At 38.5% G+C, this 17016-nt stretch overlaps 1 protein-coding gene across 2 annotated transcripts; it reads left to right on the top strand.

Annotated features, from left to right (window-relative positions):
- Positions 1-7018: 7018 nt before the first annotated feature.
- LOC109212144 (nitrogen regulatory protein P-II homolog) lies at positions 7019-15738 on the top strand. Of its 2 annotated transcripts, XR_002065818.1 has the most exons (9): positions 7019-7384; positions 7479-7524; positions 7680-7707; positions 9069-9156; positions 9252-9319; positions 9750-9819; positions 9946-10014; positions 15175-15210; positions 15337-15387. XR_002065818.1 is itself a non-coding variant. In XM_019375759.1 (8 exons), exons 1-8 carry the CDS (start codon positions 7195-7197, stop codon positions 15408-15410), a joined length of 600 nt encoding a protein of 199 aa, XP_019231304.1. In that variant the 5' UTR covers positions 7019-7194; the 3' UTR covers positions 15411-15738. The 2 variants fall into 2 exon arrangements, 1 of the variants encoding a protein (XP_019231304.1); XM_019375759.1 differs by lacking the exon at positions 9946-10014 and having other exon boundaries at positions 15337-15738.
- Positions 15739-17016: the final 1278 nt, after the last annotated feature.

The following is a 17016-nucleotide window of genomic DNA, read 5'->3' as shown; positions in this document are numbered from 1 at the left end:
TCTTAGGTTTTGATTGCTTGTGTAGCTTGGTTGAGTTAGAAGGAGTTAGTCCTGATGGTTCGGTTTTGTGCAAAGGGGATTCGTAGAGTTCTTGATAATTTCTACCACGGTGAGAGTTGTATATTTTCTACTGGCATGAGGAGCATGGGATGTATAGTGATTTTCTCCTAGATGGGATCAAATGGAAAAGTTCTTGGCTGGTTGAGTACGTAGTTGCTTGTAGCTCGGAGTGAATTATGAAGTTCTCATATTTATCATAAGATGGTATGGTATATGGGGTATGTTGTGTGGGGTTGAGATTTGCATGGTAAGGTTACGGTTCAGTTTTGAAAGGAAGGTCATAAATTCTTAGGCAGCATGGACAACTTCAGATGACTAGATAAATGAGATCACTGATTGGTGCGGCTTGATGAGGGTATATATTTCAGAAAGGGCGATGTGTTTGAGTTATGGATACTTTATTGGTATTGTGGCACTATCTTATCTGATCGACTGTTGATATTCAAGTTTTGCTCGGTGGCACAGAATAATTTTAGAAGTACCCCTCGTGGGATGATCGAGTATTAGGGATGTGTTGATTCGATTGTTATTAAGCTTATTAATGATATGGAGAGATCTATGAGTTACCTTTCCGTGTTGCGAGGCGTTAGGATTTGTTGGTTATAGGCACATGTAGTGTGGTTTTGTTGGGGTCTCTTAGTAGAATTCGAGTGGGAAGAGTATTGGGTATTGCTCGGCGGATGGCATATCGGTTGTGTCCTTTCGGGTTTGTATGATGTTATGTCAATTGCTTCTCCGTGGTTATGATGATTTGCTTTTGGTTCTAGACATCAAATTGTGCGTGGTTGTCGATTTGAGCATAGTGACTTGAGGTGTTTCATGTGGACCAGTGTTTGGATGAGGTCGCGCATTGGAGCGAAGTTATGTGGAGGTATGATTTTCGGGTTAGATTCGTCGTAGTGTTCTTGTTCTACGACGTGTGATGGGTTCTCAGCAATTGGTGTTGTAGGTGCGTTACTGAGTGAGCTTGCGGCTACCAGCATCTCTCATTTGAGTCAAATTTTCATGATTTGAGTATGTTTCAGACTTATATGCTTTATTGTCGTGCGGCTGGATTGCATCGAGTTGGTCTTTAATTGTACTGGCCGCTGTGTCATGTAATCAGAGTAGTTGTGTTCGGGAATTAGCATGAGATTGTTGGGTATCCAGAATTGAATTACAAACGATTCGATCAATCTCAGACATGTTGGCAAGGATAATACTCGGTGTTTCGGCTTAGAATTTCCTATGGTCCTTGCCAAAAGGAGAAGTGGCTTCACAATGTTTGATCTGCAGGAATGGTTTATGACTTTCTATGTATTTATTCATCATTGGCCATATACGAAAAGTTTGTTGAAATGAGCTTTTATTTCGATAAGCAGGTTATTATCGATAATTGGTTTGTCTGAGCACTGTTGTGATTAGAAGTTATCGCTACGAGTGAGTTTGAGCTATGTGGTATATCATCGTAATTGCAATCTGAGGTCTGCACGGTATGGTGTTGTTACTAGCTTGTTCAGACTTATTCAAAGTATAAATGTAGAGATTTTGATCTATATGATCGATTTTTAGAAGTGGAAATGTTGGTCTTAAGTTTTTTTATGGGCTAGTTGGATTCAGTTACATTGTGGTTATCCGAACCTATTATGAGATAGGGTGACGTGGGATCACCCCCAGGTATGTGCATGGAAGGGTTACACAGCGATTTGATGGTTTTCGGAACAACTCTGGGCACGTTCGAGGACGAACGTATATTTAAGTAGGGGAGGATGTAACGACCCGACCAGTCGTTTTGAGCTTTTGCATTTCGCTCGCCGGTTCTCGGGTATGACTAGCCCCGTGTGATGTATTATGACTTATGTAAATCGTCGGTTTTGGTTTTCAGGATAACCAGAATAGATTTGGAAGAACAATTCTCAATTTGAAGCTTTAAATTTGAAAGATTTGACCAAGTTTTGACTTTTTAGTATTTGATCTGAGATTTGGATTTTTATGATTTGGTTAGCTCCGTTAGGTGATTTTTAACTTGAGAGCGCGTCCGGAATGTATTTTGGAGGTCCGTGGTAGATTTAGGGTTGAATTGACAAAATTGGAAATTTGGCATTTTTCGGTCGGCAGTGGAAATTTTGATATCAGGGTCGGAATGGAATTTTGGAAAGTGTAGTAGGTCCGTTGTGTCATTTGTGACGTGTGTGCAAAATTTTAGGTCATTCGGACGAGGTTTGATAGACTTTTTGATCGAATTCGAAATTCAGAAGTTTTGGAATTTTTAGGCTTGAATCCGAGGGTGATTCGATGTTTTGATGTTGTTTTGAGCGTTCCGAAGGTTGGAACAAGTTTGAATGATGTTATGGGATATGTTGGCATGATTGGTTGAGGTCCCGAGGGCCTCGGGTGAGTTTTGGGGTGGTTTTGGACCATTTCTAGGCCATTTCTAGTTGCTGGTTTTTGGCTTCAGGGGTGTACAGTGCGTTAGCATAGAGAAAATTTGGAAAAATTGAGTTGTGCTATGCGATTGCGTAAGTCTTCCCGCGATCGCATACAGTAAAATCTCTGCTGCACTGACCCGACTTTGGAAGCTTATATCTCACAATCTATAAGGAATTTGAAGATTATCCAAAAATAAAAGTTGTAGCCCTTGATGTCTAATTTTCAGAAAGTTAAACCAATCGAAATTTGGAGTTTTGTACAAAATGTTACGACCATTATACTAGAGGCTGTCCGGAAGAGTTGGAGAAGGCTGTTGGAAAAGTTTGTTCTACGCGATCGCGGCGAGATGGCCGCGATCGCATAGGGTAAAAGAAGGGCTGAAAAATTTTGTGATTTGCTATCGCATTAGTTTGTCCGCGATAGCATAGGGTAAATGCCCGGGCAGATTATAAAGTACTCTATTTCGAGGATTTCGGCCATTTTTGCATTTTTGGAGCTATGGAGCTCGGATTGAGGCGATTTTTGAAGGGATTTTCAGGGGATTGATTGGGGTAAGTGTTCTACACTCAAATTTGATTAAATCCCATAATTATGTCTTGATTCTTATCATTTAATTTGGGTATTTGGGGTAAAAATTGAGAAAATGGAAGATGGTTTGGAGAGTTGATTTTGGGGATTTGGATGGTCATTTAATGTCGGATTTCGGTGAATTTTATATGGGTAGACTCGTGAGTGAATGGATTTCTCAGTTTTGTGATTTTTATCGGATTTTGAGACGTGGGCCCGGGGGTCGGGTTTGAGCCAATTTCGGGATTTTTGAGTTAATTTGATTATTTTTGCATGGGCTTTGTTCCTTTAGCGTATATTGATGATAATATACTGATTTTGGTTAGATTTGGAGCATTTGGAGGCCGATTCGAGAGGCAAAGGTATCGTGGGCTAGAGTTTGGACCGGTTTAAGTAATGATTGTAAATGTTATCCTGAGGGTATGAAACCCCGGATTTCACATCGTTGTGCTATTTTGAGGTGACGCACACGCTACGTGACGAGCGTGGGGTCGTGCACCATTGAGGATTGTGACCTAGTCCGTCCCGTACGACTATTAAGTCGCGTATTTACTTGGAAACTATTTAATATTGTTATATTTTGGAAAGTATTATTGTGTTTGGGGCTAAATGCCGTGTCTGGGCCTTATGCCGATTGTTTGGACCCTTAGGGGCTTTTATTACTGATTTCCTCACTGTTTTTGGTTTGATATTTACACTCAGTCTTGCTATATTCTTACTGTTTTCATAACTCGGTTTTATTCACTCCTCTTGATTTCAAAAATGATATTTTTAGCTGAGTACTTGTTTTACTGGCAGCCCGAGGGGCTTGAGTGAGTTTTGACTGAGTGAGGCCGAGGGCCTATGTTGTGAGGATGTTATGGGATCGGGCTGCACGCCGCAGCATGTGGTACTGATTTGTGATATATGAGAGGCCGAGGGCCTGGTTTATTATGCCACGAGGTGGCTTGTGATTGATATGAGGCCGAGAGCCTGTTTTATTATGCCACGAGATGGCTTGTTATTGCGCTTGGGCCGTAAGGGGCCCCTCCCGGAGTCTGTACACCCTCAGTGAGCGCGGGTACCCAGTGTAAGTGATGTGTTGTAGCCCGAGGGGCTGTTCTTGATCTATGTTGCCCGAGGGACGTTCTTGATTTCATGTTATGCCCGAGGGGCTGATTACGAGTGATTGTGAGGTAGCCCGAGGGGCTGGTTCTATTGATATTATGCCCGAGGGGCGGTTTATGGTACATGTTTTGCCCGAGGGGCTGTTTACGTTTCTATCATTTTTACTCATTATTTTATCACTCGTTTGAAACTACTGGAAGATGTTTTAAAAAGGAAAGGGTTTTTACTGAAACTGAGTTTGATTTACGAAATAAATAATTTCTGTACTGTATTGGAAATGTGCTGTATTTGCTGTAGTAATATGACGTGGCTTACGTATTTTCTTACTGCTCAGCTTTCATTTGCTTTTATTACTTACTGAGTTGGCGTACTCACATTACTCCCTGCACCTTGTGTGCAGATTCAGGTATTTCTGAACCCGATAGTGGGTGTTGATTGCTTAGTGGCAGAGTCATTGGAGTTAGCAAGGTAGCTGCCCGACGTTCGCAGCACTGCTTTTCTCCCTCTTGTCTTCCTTAGACTGTATTTAGTATATTTTTAGACTCTTAGTTGTATTCAGACCTTAGTAGATGCTCGTGACTTCTGACACCTCGACGTCGGGCTTGTGTATTTATTCCGCACTATTCATTTAGACTTACACTATGAGATATCTGATTAATTAAAGGCCTAAAAATGATTGTTATTGATTAAAGGGTTAAATTCGGGAGTTGTGTCGGCTGGCCTAGTTTCACGATAGGCGCCATCACGACCGGGTCGGTTTTAGGGTCGTGACAAGTTATAAATAATATCTTTTTACTTAAAGTTGTTGACATGCATCAAAATTGTATTAAGAGAGGAAGTTTTGATTGCAATTCAGTGAGGAAGAACAACGCACCACACACAAAATATGTACAAATCATATACAAAATACATACAAAAGACATATTGTATAAATTTATATGAAAATTTATTTAAGTTGTATAATGTTGTAGTTGTATTTAACTGGATAGGAATGATGTATGAAAGTTGTAAATAAGTTGTACACTGTATAATTAGTTGTATGAAACTTGTTTTTTGTATGTATGATATTGTAGATATATCAAATTTTGTATTAAATTTGTATGTTGTTGTACCATGCATTATTCTTTTCTTAAAATAGGTAATTGTGGCAAACAGAGAGAAGGTATCCACTAATTATATCTTAAAATAGGTAACACACAACTGGAAGAAGCCTTATTTAGATTGAAGGACAATTTGGACTCGTTCCCTTCAGTTACGCTGTTTTTCAAGCAAAAAATCTTCTAATTTAAAGCATTAATAATGGATTGTATATAAATTATAAGAAAACTTATTTAGGGCGGGTAATATATAAAATTTGGACAATATTGATAAATAAGTTTCAAATGTTGTATAGGAAGGAAAAAATTCCCTTTGATCTTACCCTTTTCGACCCGCCCATATATGACCTGACATGCCTGTTTGCCACTCCAAGGGCGAAGCTACATGTCTTCAAGGGTAGTCAATTGACCTCCCTTCATCAGAAAATTACATTGCGTATATAGATAAAATATTAGGTTTTGGAGTTATAACATATATTGTACACTCTTTGTCGGAGAATATTTTTCACTTCCTTCAAATTTGAACGCTCTTGAAAAAATTTCTAACTTAGCCACTGACAACTCTACTCGTAATTAACAACAAGGGGTATATCTAACCACCGAACTTAATTGTATTTGCCTTTTTAAGAGAGTAGACTGTTGGTGAAAAAAAACAAAATGAAATCAAAGAATGAGCGGAGAGTTTCAAACCTAGATGAAAAATGCTTTATCATTTCATGGAAAAAGAAAGCAAGATAAAAAATTAAAAAAAGTAAAAGAATCGAAGATAAATACCTATAATATCTATCTATATCTTTATCTATATCTATATTATTACAAAAGCATGAATAAAATGTTGGTTTACAAAAACAACCTTTTAATATTAAGCATAATGACTCACAATAAAAGGAGATGACCGAAATTCTAGACATTAGCCTTATAATCCTATTAGTTTTAGGGTATAATATTATACGTTAGTACTACTACATGATTACCTCTAGGAATCCTACTATTATAATTATTTTCAGGGCATAGATATATAATATTACATGCTAGCATGTAAACCTAACACCTTTAGGAACACGTTAGATTTCCTATTAGTATAATTACTTTCAGGTATGGACATATTTTTAGCCATGTAATCTTTTAGGATAAATTCCTATTACTAATTTAATTTGTTAACGTATTATATTGTCCAAATTCATTTAAAAATATTAGATCATATATTATTATAAAACCACGAATACAATATTGATAGACCAAAATAACTCTAAAATATTAAATAGAAGAACTCATAGGAAAAGTACATAACAGTAATAACTTATTTTTCTTAGACTACAATAACTTCCATGTTAGATTTTAAAATTAATACAAACTTGTCTATTAAATTCTTATTAAAAATATGTAGGAATGTATAATAAAATCAATTTCATAAGAATCCTCCATATTGTTAATACATTACCATTCTATAATATTCAATACAAAAAAAAAGGGTAATGTTAAACGAACTGCATAAAGCATTGAAATTGAGAAAAAAATTCCCACAATAATATATTATTATATTATATTTGAACTGATTTCCTACTCAAATAATATCGTGCAGCGCGCATTTATAGATACTAGTATAAGAAAATACACATCTTACCCAAACATTATAAGCCATTGATAAAATACAATAGTTCAGTCAAACTTTCGCAATGTTGGTATGAAATACAATAAAAAGATTGGGAGAAGTCTTTTTGAATTGTAGATAAAGACCTATGGGCATTGAGTTGTACATTGAACTAATTAAATTGAATTATTGAATCACCAGAAAAAAAATTAAATAATTGAAAAACAGTTTCACTGTTTCTTCATTCTTGTATTGGAAAAAACTGTGCAAGTCGCCATATACATACACACTTTCATTCTGCTTTCCAATTCACGTCGATCTCATCGATAACTCCTGCTTCTGATTCCCTACGAGACTCCATAAATGGCGTCCGCGTCTTCCTCCATTTCTAGATCCAACACTTCCCTTCCTTCAATTTCTTATCCTTTCCTAGAATTTCCCCACATTGCATCCATTTCAATTCGCAATAAGTCGTTATTCCCTTCTCAATTCACCCTCAAAAGTACCAGAAATGCTTCTCTTCGTCCACGTATCGCAGCCCAGCTCTCTCCAGGTCAAAACTTCACCTCCACCCCTCCCCATTTACTGAGTTGATTTTTCAGTTTCTAGAGTATTTCTTAATGGTACGTTGGTTATTTCCGTTTCAGATTATGTCCCCGATTCAAAATTTTACAAAATTGAAGCAATCTTAAGGTGGCCCAACTCACTGTTCTTATGGATTTACTCTATATTTTATTTAATTTATTCTACCCTCTTCCCTTTCTCCCTGTGGTTTTGTAATTTGCATGATAATTCTTTTTTTTTTTTGCCTATTTCAAATACGTCCGGCAAAATTTGGAATGGATCAGACCATGGAGGATTCAACAGGTTTCTTCGGTAAGGACTAGCACTTGCCATGTGCATGCTGCTTTTACAAATTGATTTTAGTTTTGTTAATTAGGTAGTATTCAATCAATCAGCTAAGCCTCGATACGAAATTAGTTAGGGTCAGCTATATGAATTGTCTATATCAGTATGCTCTATTTAGGCTGTATGTAAGCATTAGAAAGCTAGCATCATTCAATATTCAAGAGAATTGTTGTAGTTAGACTATTTTTATGCTAGTTATCAACCTACTGTAGGATTACTCCTTTATCGGGGTTGGGGCCGGCTATGCTTGCAAAGCTCAGAAAGACAGAGTTATATTTTAACTAGTAATGATCACTATATATAAAATGTAGGCTAAAACCTATATCTGGAAGCTGAAAAGATTTATTAAGATTTTGAGGATTTATGTCGTAAATGACATTTATCAATTCTGAAGGAGAATATGTTTTTCAGCAGCACTTCAATTCCATTTATAAAATTAATGGAAGTAAGTCTGTAGTTTCTTGTTACTGCTTTTTCATGCAAGACGGACTCTAAAAATCTGATGTTGTAGCTTTCCATTATAGAAGCTTTTGACTAGGCGTCATCTACTTTAACAAGATCATATGGCGTTTGAATGTCGATTGTTATGCCTGTGTGTTTTTATCAAGAATTTGAAAGATACTTTAGACCCTATGTCTGAAACACCATTTAATTTTATTACTTGGTCAAAGATGCAAACCTTTGTTGTCTTACCCGCATTTCCACTTTTTTCCGGTTATACATGTTCTCCTTTGCCCTTTGACTCATTAATCACACAAGTATAGGAGATTATCTTGAAGTACCTTGATAGGCACACTTGCAGTAGGTTCTGAAAGGTACTGTAATGATAAGCCATAGTAATTGTTGTTAAGTTAATATTTATTTTCGTGATCTTCCTCATAGTTCATAGTCAAACCAGAGCAAAAACCTTGTCACGTGAATGATATAAATTTTCACGGCAGTATTAACCCTGTTTCTATGGATATCTATCCCATAAAGCAAGCATAATTCACATATTTTACATGCAAATGCAAATTCTACTGGTTCTTGTAATGTGTCCTTCAAATAGACTAGTAGAGTGCGCATGTGTTCTTTAGTTAGTACGTTGTTGACACATATTGAGCTTCTGTAGATTCTGTGATTCTTTTGCTGAAGGTGGGAAGTTTTGTGACTAATAAGTTGAAAGTAAATGCAAGAGGAAACAGACTTAAGGCCAATTATATGGTCTTGTACAGTAGAGTCCACATTGTTTTAAGAACGTGTTAGAATTCACTTCAGAATTCCTGTAAGATATTTCTGTTTACTCAAAGATAAAAGGTGCCTTTACTTGTACTTGCTGAAACATGAAGTCACTATTGAAAATGGGCATTCGTGGCATCACGGTTTCGGATGTTCGTGGGTTTGGCGCTCAAGGTGGCTTGACAGAGAGACAAGCTGGTAGGGAAAATATTTGTTGCTTTAGCTGCTCCTTATTGATCATTGTTGTGCAAGATTCTGAGGCTTTGAGCCTTTGATGTATCTGCTCTTTGCAGGCTCCGAATTCTCAGAAGACAAGTTTCTTGCAAAAGTTAAGATGGAGATTGTTGTGCGGAAAGACCAGGTTTTGGACTAAATACCTGCAAGCTTACACACACACACACACACTCTCTCTCTCTTTCACACACACACACACACTCTATCCCATAAAAGAAATGTTTTTTTTTTTTGTGTGTGTGCGCGTGTGTTTGTGTGTGTATATTCATATACAAATATTTTGATCCTTCAGAAAATCATTTCAGTTTTCCTGTGTGGAATGGAGCCTTCTTTGCCAAAATAATGGTCATTCCACACCTGTACCCCAAAATTGTTCAGGGAAACTTTTCTCTTGACCCTTGAATTTTGAGTACTTCCTGAATTTTGGTGATATGACTTTTCACTTCACTTAAAATTTTAAAGGTTTATAGTCGGATTCCTCCATTTAACGTTTTTTCATCTAGCTTCCCATACTTTTGAATGATGCCCTGATCTAGCCTGTTGTACTGCCGTATTAGGTTGAAGCTGTCATAGCAAAGATAACTGAAGAGGCAAGAACTGGTGAAATTGGTGATGGGAAGATCTTCTGTAAGTGTTTCTCTTCATAATCCTGGAATTCAGTTGCCAGTTATGTTGCACCAAAGGAAAGACCGAAAGGGGAAAACAAAGATAACCAACTCATGCTTGTAATTGTGCTGGAATTTCTCCAACCAGGCTTGAGACCATGATTGAAGAGTTAAAGTTTCTTTAATGAGGCTCAATGAGTATCTCATGTTTTTCCTTGTAAGTCAAAGCCTTTTAAATTCTGTGCTGTTGCCTAGCTGGCAAAGATTTATATTCCAATGACAAAGGTGTTACCTTTGTGTCAAACATGGATATGGGGCTTAGATATTTCAACTATATCTATACATAGGAAGCCTTTTTCTTTTTTCTTCGTCTTTTGGTTCAGGTCTAGTTGCGGACTTCAAGGATTCCTCCAATTTGTCATTCCTAACATGGACTTATATAGGGTAGTCTTAAAAATTATGTTACTCAAGTCATAATTGTGGCATTTTCTATGATAAGATTTAGCCTAGATATTTATTGTTTCTAAATTTTGTATTAGAAGATATTCTGGAGTTCCAATAAATTTAATATTAAGTAGTAATCTAAGTTGCTCTGACTCGGGTGCGGGTATCCGATACGGGGACGGAGCAAGTATCGGATTCGGCAAAATCTAAATTTTAAGATTCGGGGGTGCGGATCCGGATATGGATACGGGTGCGGGGATTCGGCTAATAAAAAATAGAGCTATAGAAATATTATAATTTTGAGAGATATTCTGTGAAAAACTTACATGAATATTGTAGAATTCAATCTTTCATTCTCCAAGATGGACATTATTCTTTCATTCTCCTAAATCTGTTTTATTTTTGATTTTGAGAAATCAAAATCTCAATTTTTCTCCCAAATTTGTCGATGGACTCCGGTCAAAGTGTCCGAAGTCAGTTGACCATATCCGGGACGTATCCCGCTCCCGCTCCCGCTCCCGTCTCGTCTCGGGACGGGACGGCACCAAAATCGAAGAGTCCGCAAAACTTAGGTAGTAATAACAAGAGACCAGGGGCGAGGCCACCTTTTGCAAAGGGTGGTCAACTGACCACCCTTTGCCCAAATATTATGAAAATTTACATTGTGTATATAAGTAAAATATTGATTTTAGATGTATAAAACATATATTGAACACCGGAAAATTTTATTTACTTCTTTCAAGTCTGAACACCCTTGAAAATATTTCTGGCTTCGCCACTGCAAGAGACCCTTCTGCTGACATGGCTGGTTGACTAAATAGCCTCCGACCTGTGGCTTATCACTGAGCGATTCATACTGTTATGAGTCATATGATCTTGGACGGGTTCCTGCTTAACCAATTAGTCAACTAGAATTGTCAAAGGTGCTATTGATGAGTTCAAGTTTCAACGGGAAAGGCAATTTAGTGCTGGTGGGAAAAGGCAATTTGGACAGTCTAGCCATAGGAGAAATATAACATGGAACTATTTGTCACTGCCACATGGAGAGATATTAGAGATATGCTTTATATTCATGGAAAAAAGAAAAAGAGATATGCTTATGTTAGAATAAGAAATGTGTCCCAAATGATAATATCGTATAACATCTTGTGATAATGAAGCATTAAAGACATGATACTTCTGTAAATCAGTTGTAGAAGTGTCACGACCCTAAACCGGACCCGGTCGTGATGGCGCCTCTCGTGAAACAAGGCCAGCCGACACAAACCCCCAAACTAATTAACAGTTGTAATAATAATTAATTAAGTCATTAATAAGTGATAAATCCCAAAATAGAGCGAATAAATCAAATGCGGAAACAAACACAGCCAGACATCGGGGTGTCACCAGTCATGAGCATCTAAAATCCGTCTAAGAGTATGGAAAGACAACATAGTCTAATGCAAAACTAGAACAAACGAAATAAAGGTAGGAAGGAGAAGCACTAGGCTGCGAACGCCGAGCAGCTACCTAGTCAACTCCAAACAAGCCTGCTGGAAGCAAATCAGCCCTCGCTAGCGTGATCCGAGACTCCTGAATCTGCACACAGGGGTGCAGGGAGTAATGTGAGTACGCCAACTCAGTAAGTAATAAAAGTAAAGGCAGCTGAACGATAAGAAAACACGTAAATACACAACAAATTGCTACACGAGGTAGTGTAAAAACCAGCACAATACAGTAAAACAGTAAAAGCTCAGGAAAACTTCTTAGTTCAGAACAATCTCTCTAAAACATCTTTCAGCAGTTCAAACTTGTGAATGAAAACAAGTAGAAAAGATAGAAACACAAATCAGCCCCTCGGGCAAAATACCAACAGAACCAGCCCCTCGGGCAAAATACCAACAGAACCAGCCCCTCGGGCTATCTCACAATCACTCGTACCAGCCTTTCGGGCAATAACATGGAACAACATCAGCCCCTCGGGCTATATCATATCACAAACTGGGTACCTGCGCTCACTAGGGGTGTACAGACTCCGGGAGGGACCCCTTACGGCCCAAGCGCAATAACAAGCCATCTCGTGGCATAATCAATAGGCTCTCGGCTATCAAACACAAGCCACCTCGTGGCATAATAAATCTGGCCCTCAGCCTCTCATATATCACAATCAGTACCACATGCTACGGCGCGCAGCCCGATCCCATAGTATCCTCACAACACAGACCCTCGGCCTTACTCAGTCAGAATCTCACAAGCCACACGGGCAACAGTAAAATATGATGCTCAGCCCAAAATATCATTTGAAATATCAAAAACGAGTGAAAGTGCTGAGTTATGAAAAACAGTAGGATATAGCATGACTGAATACAAATACTAAGGCAAAACGGTGAGGAATAGTAATAAAAATCCTGGCACGAGGCCCAAATATGACATTCAGCCCAAAACATGATGATAGCAAACAGTTTTCAATCAAATACGCAGATAAACAGTCATGCGGGATGGACTAAGTCACAGTCCCCAACGGTGCACGACCCGGCGCTCGTCATCTAGCGTGTGCGTCACCTCAAAATAGCACAACGATGTGAAATCTGGGGTTTCATACCCTCAGGACAACATTTACAATCATTACTTACCTCTATCCGGTCCGATCTTTAGCCCGCGATGCCTTTGCCTCTCGTCTCGGCCTCAACTCGCGTCGAATCTAACCAAAAATCAGAATCATGGCGTCAAAATATGCTAAGGGAATGAAGCCCATGCGAAAATAATCAAATTACGACACGAATCCCGAAATTACATCAATAAACTCTTTATCTTCCCACGAGTTCATACATATCAAATTTACCAAAATCCAACCACAAATGACCCCTCAAATCCCAAATTCTAGGTCTCCAATCTCAAGCCCTAGTTTCTTCAAAAATTTCCCACAAATTCCATGAATTTCAAGCCTAAATCAATGAAATAACACCATAGGAACGAGTTTTATGATCAAAATTCTTACCTCAACGAAGTTCCCTCCGATTCTCTCTTCAAAATCCCCCAAAAGCTCCAAAAATCGATTTAAAATGGTGATGAAAGTATGAAAATCGCGAAGGAGGGTTTATATACTTTCTGGCCCAGGATTTTCGCACCCGCGGCCCTTCCTCCGCTTCTACGATACCGCTTCTGCGGTCAAATGCACAGCATCTGCGGTTTTCACTAACACGCCCATTTCCGCATCTGCGATCAAGAAGCCGCACCTGCGCTACCGCAGGTGCGATCAAGTAGCCGCTTCTGCGGTCCCAGCCCCACATGGCCAATTCCGCATCTGTGACCACCTGGGCGCTTCTGCGGATCCGCACCTGCGGTACCCTAGCCGCAGGTGCGGTTATGACAACAATGGGACATCTTCAACTGCCAAAACCAAACTCAAATCTTCCGTCAACCATCCGAAATCACCCCGAGGCCCCCAGGACCTCAACCAAAAGCACAAACAAGTCATATACCACTATTCAAACTTATTCCAATCTTCAAAACACCTCAAACAACATCGAATCAACCAAAACACATCGGATTCAAGCCTAAGGTTCCAAAAATCTTCCGAATTACGCTTTTGATCAAAAAGTCTATCAAACCACATCCGAATGATCTGAAATTTTGCACACACATCCCAAATGATACAACAGACCCACTGCAACTTCCGGAATTCCACTCCGACCCCTATATCAAAATCTCACCTATCAACCGGAAAGCGCCAAAAATCCATCTTCGCCAATTCAAACCTAAAGCTACTCCGGACCTCCAAAACTCATTCCGATCACGCTCCCTAGTCCCAAATCATCTCCCGAAGCTATCCGAACCATCGGAATTCACATCCGAGCCCTTTTGCACATAAGTCAACATCCGGTTGGCTTTTCCAATTTAAGCTTACCCAAAAGAGACTAAGTGTCTCAAACCTTACCAAAACCATTCCGGATTCGAACCGACTAACCCGATACCACATAATACGGATAAGCAAAGCATAATAAAGCAGAAATGGGGAAAACGGAGCGGTAACACATGAAACGTCCGGCCGGGTCGTTACAAGAAGATGACTTATCCAGAACATAGGATGGATTTACAATGGAAACAGTTGTCACACTTATTTATGTACATCATCAGAATTCAGAACTGCGTAGGCTATTTTCAGGCTTGTGGTTTGTTGAAGGAATATAAGAATGTGATGAACTTGGTAGGAGTTGCAAGATATACAAGCCGCTTGCAGCTTCACCAAGTACCAATAGCCTCCTTATTGAAGGGGCCTGTAGCAAGCTAGAGGAGTGAGTAAATATGTGTTGTATAGGTAGTTCGTCAAACTTGGTAATAGACTGTTGATCTCTGAAGTAAAGTCATATACACAGCTTATACATCTTTTTGACTCCGATTTACTGTTTACTGTGAGGTGTGCCATGGATTCTAGTAGACTATTATTAGAGACAGAGCAGCAGATATCAGAAAACAAAGTTATCCTACTAGGCGAAGCCTAGGTGATTAAATACATGTTGGTTAAACCTTTTGATCTTAAAAAAATAAAAACGAAAAGAAATAAAAATACATCTCTTTGATCTTAATTGTTGCTGTTCAGCTATATCTTGTATTCATGGTGGAGATAGTGTTCCAGAGTTGGAAATAATGAAGCATAATCTGCTGATCTGTAAATAATTTCTGCTCATGAATCCATCATACACGAGTCATCTTGTCTAGTTTTTCACTTGATAGAGAACTTTAAATGGGATGAATAGACTATTTCAGGCTATTAAAGTTTGTCCATCTTTTCGGACCTTTTCTTCCATACTGTCACGGCACAAACACAGTTCTTTCCTGATGTTTGTATTTTCATGTGGGTCGGAAAGAAGAAGAAACGTGTTAGATGTCATTATGATTGGAGATTTATAGAATATGCTGAATTACTCATATGCTCTTTTATTTTGCTTTGCAGTGGTTCCCGTCTCTGATGTGATAAGAGTTCGCACTGGTAAGCACGTTTTAGAGCATTACAAGTGCTACTTATTTGTCACTGCATCTTGACTTATCCTCTTAACTCCACCTCCTTTATAGAGGACGAAAGCTTGAACTAATGAGAGTCTTGGGACAATTTCAGGGGAGCGGGGAGAAAAGGCAGAGAGGATGGTGGGAGGGCATGCTGATATATCTTCGTCTGTGTCAACTTCTTGATGCAGCTTGGTTGATGTTAAACGTACCATCTTTTGTTATGTGTTTATCAGTGAAACTCTAAGCTCCATTTTTATCATTATGAAAAATGCTGTCAGTAGGTTGGACTATGTCATTCACTTCTTGATTTGTATAAGAGTTACAATTTACACTTGCAGGAAAGTCCTTTTAATTTTCAGATTAGTTAAGCTTGGTAGCCACTCTGGCTTACATTAGGCTCTTCTGAGTTTTCGGACAGTGCCTTTTGCCGGGGGCGTGCTCATTTTAAAAGAACTGTGTATGCATCTGCTGTAGTTGAATCTATGTTCATATATTTTGTTTAATCGGTCGAGATCGTAAAAATTGCACGGGGCGCCCCATTTGGTCCCGCATTTAACCTGTACATACTTTTTTTTTATAGCTTGTACCCACTATTTAAACAACCTTATGCCTTTTTCTCCTCTTTCTTCTTCTTCTTCTTCGGGTAACAGTGATTTTATATGGTGTTTGTGAACATATTTTAAGCTAGTTCTTTCCTGTTTCTTGGCAATTTGAACTTCAGGCCTATTTGGCCTAAGTGCATGAAAACATTGGTTGCACTTCAGACCTTTTTGGCCTTAAGTGCATCTCAAGTACAATTTTTCACTTCAGACTTATTGGCCTTAAGTGTAGGAAAACGTTTGTTGCACTTCAGACTTATTGGCCTTAAGTGCATCTGGAGTGTAATTTTTCACTTCAGAATTATTGGCCTTAAGTACATGAAACCATTGGTTGCACCACTTCAGACTTATTGGTTTTAAGTGTAGAAAAACGTTTGTTGCACTTAAAACCTTTTGGCCTTAAGTGTGTCTGAAGTCCAATTTTCACTTTAGACTTATTGGCTAAGTGCATGATACCACTGGTTGCCTAAAGTGCAATTTTTTTCAGACTAATTTTTTTTAACTTCAGACCCGATGAGTCGGAAATGAATTTTTTTTTTTTTTTTTTTGCAAAGTGAGTATAAATTTCATTATGACCCTAAAATTGGGTGTAAATGCGAAAGCCCCGTCGAGATCATAGCACGAAATCATATAGTTTCAGAATTGAAGTTGGTAGCTAGTTTCTATAGTTGTTTGCCCTCTATTCTAATTATTTACATGTGTATATGATATTTTAGTTTATTTAAGATTTTGAAAGAAATAGGATTTCTTTAGATGAAACAGAACAGCGTGCAAAAAACATGATTTGGATTTTATCCTTCCAAAGGAATCATAGGTTCCTCTCTACTCTCTCCCCTTCATTTATTAGTGTTTAGTAGTATGAAATATAAAATTGTAAAGAAGATTTTGAATTTTGTGATTTAAACTAAATTATATAAATGCGACTTTTTTCTTAAAAATGAGAGTAAGATACATCTATATCTATCTATCTATTCCGTTGCATATTTACTTTTGGGACTACGAGGCGGTACCTCGGGAGATCCGCTGTCGCATATTTACTTTTGGGATTACGAGACAGTACCTCGGGAGCTATCCCATTGCATATTTACTTTTGGGACTATGAGGTGGTACCTCAAGAGATCCCCTGTTGAGTATTTACTTTTGGGACTACGAGGCGGTACCTCGGGAGTGCCCCTGCTGTTTATCCCTAT

This window comes from Nicotiana attenuata, unplaced genomic scaffold, assembly GCF_001879085.1.
Source record: "Nicotiana attenuata strain UT unplaced genomic scaffold, NIATTr2, whole genome shotgun sequence".
Classification (NCBI taxonomy): Eukaryota; Viridiplantae; Streptophyta; class Magnoliopsida; order Solanales; family Solanaceae; genus Nicotiana; species Nicotiana attenuata.
This window is presented reverse-complemented; position numbering and strand designations above follow the sequence as displayed.

Coding starts and splice junctions, on each gene's coding strand:
- LOC109212144 (XM_019375759.1), top strand. CDS start 7,195: ATGGCGTCCGCGTCTTCCTCCATTTCTAGATCCAACACTTCCCTTCCT. Junction 7,708..9,068: donor GGATTCAACAGGTTTCTTCG/GTAAGGACTAGC, acceptor TGAAACATGAAG/TCACTATTGAAAATGGGCAT. Junction 9,820..15,174: donor TGGTGATGGGAAGATCTTCT/GTAAGTGTTTCT, acceptor TTTGCTTTGCAG/TGGTTCCCGTCTCTGATGTG.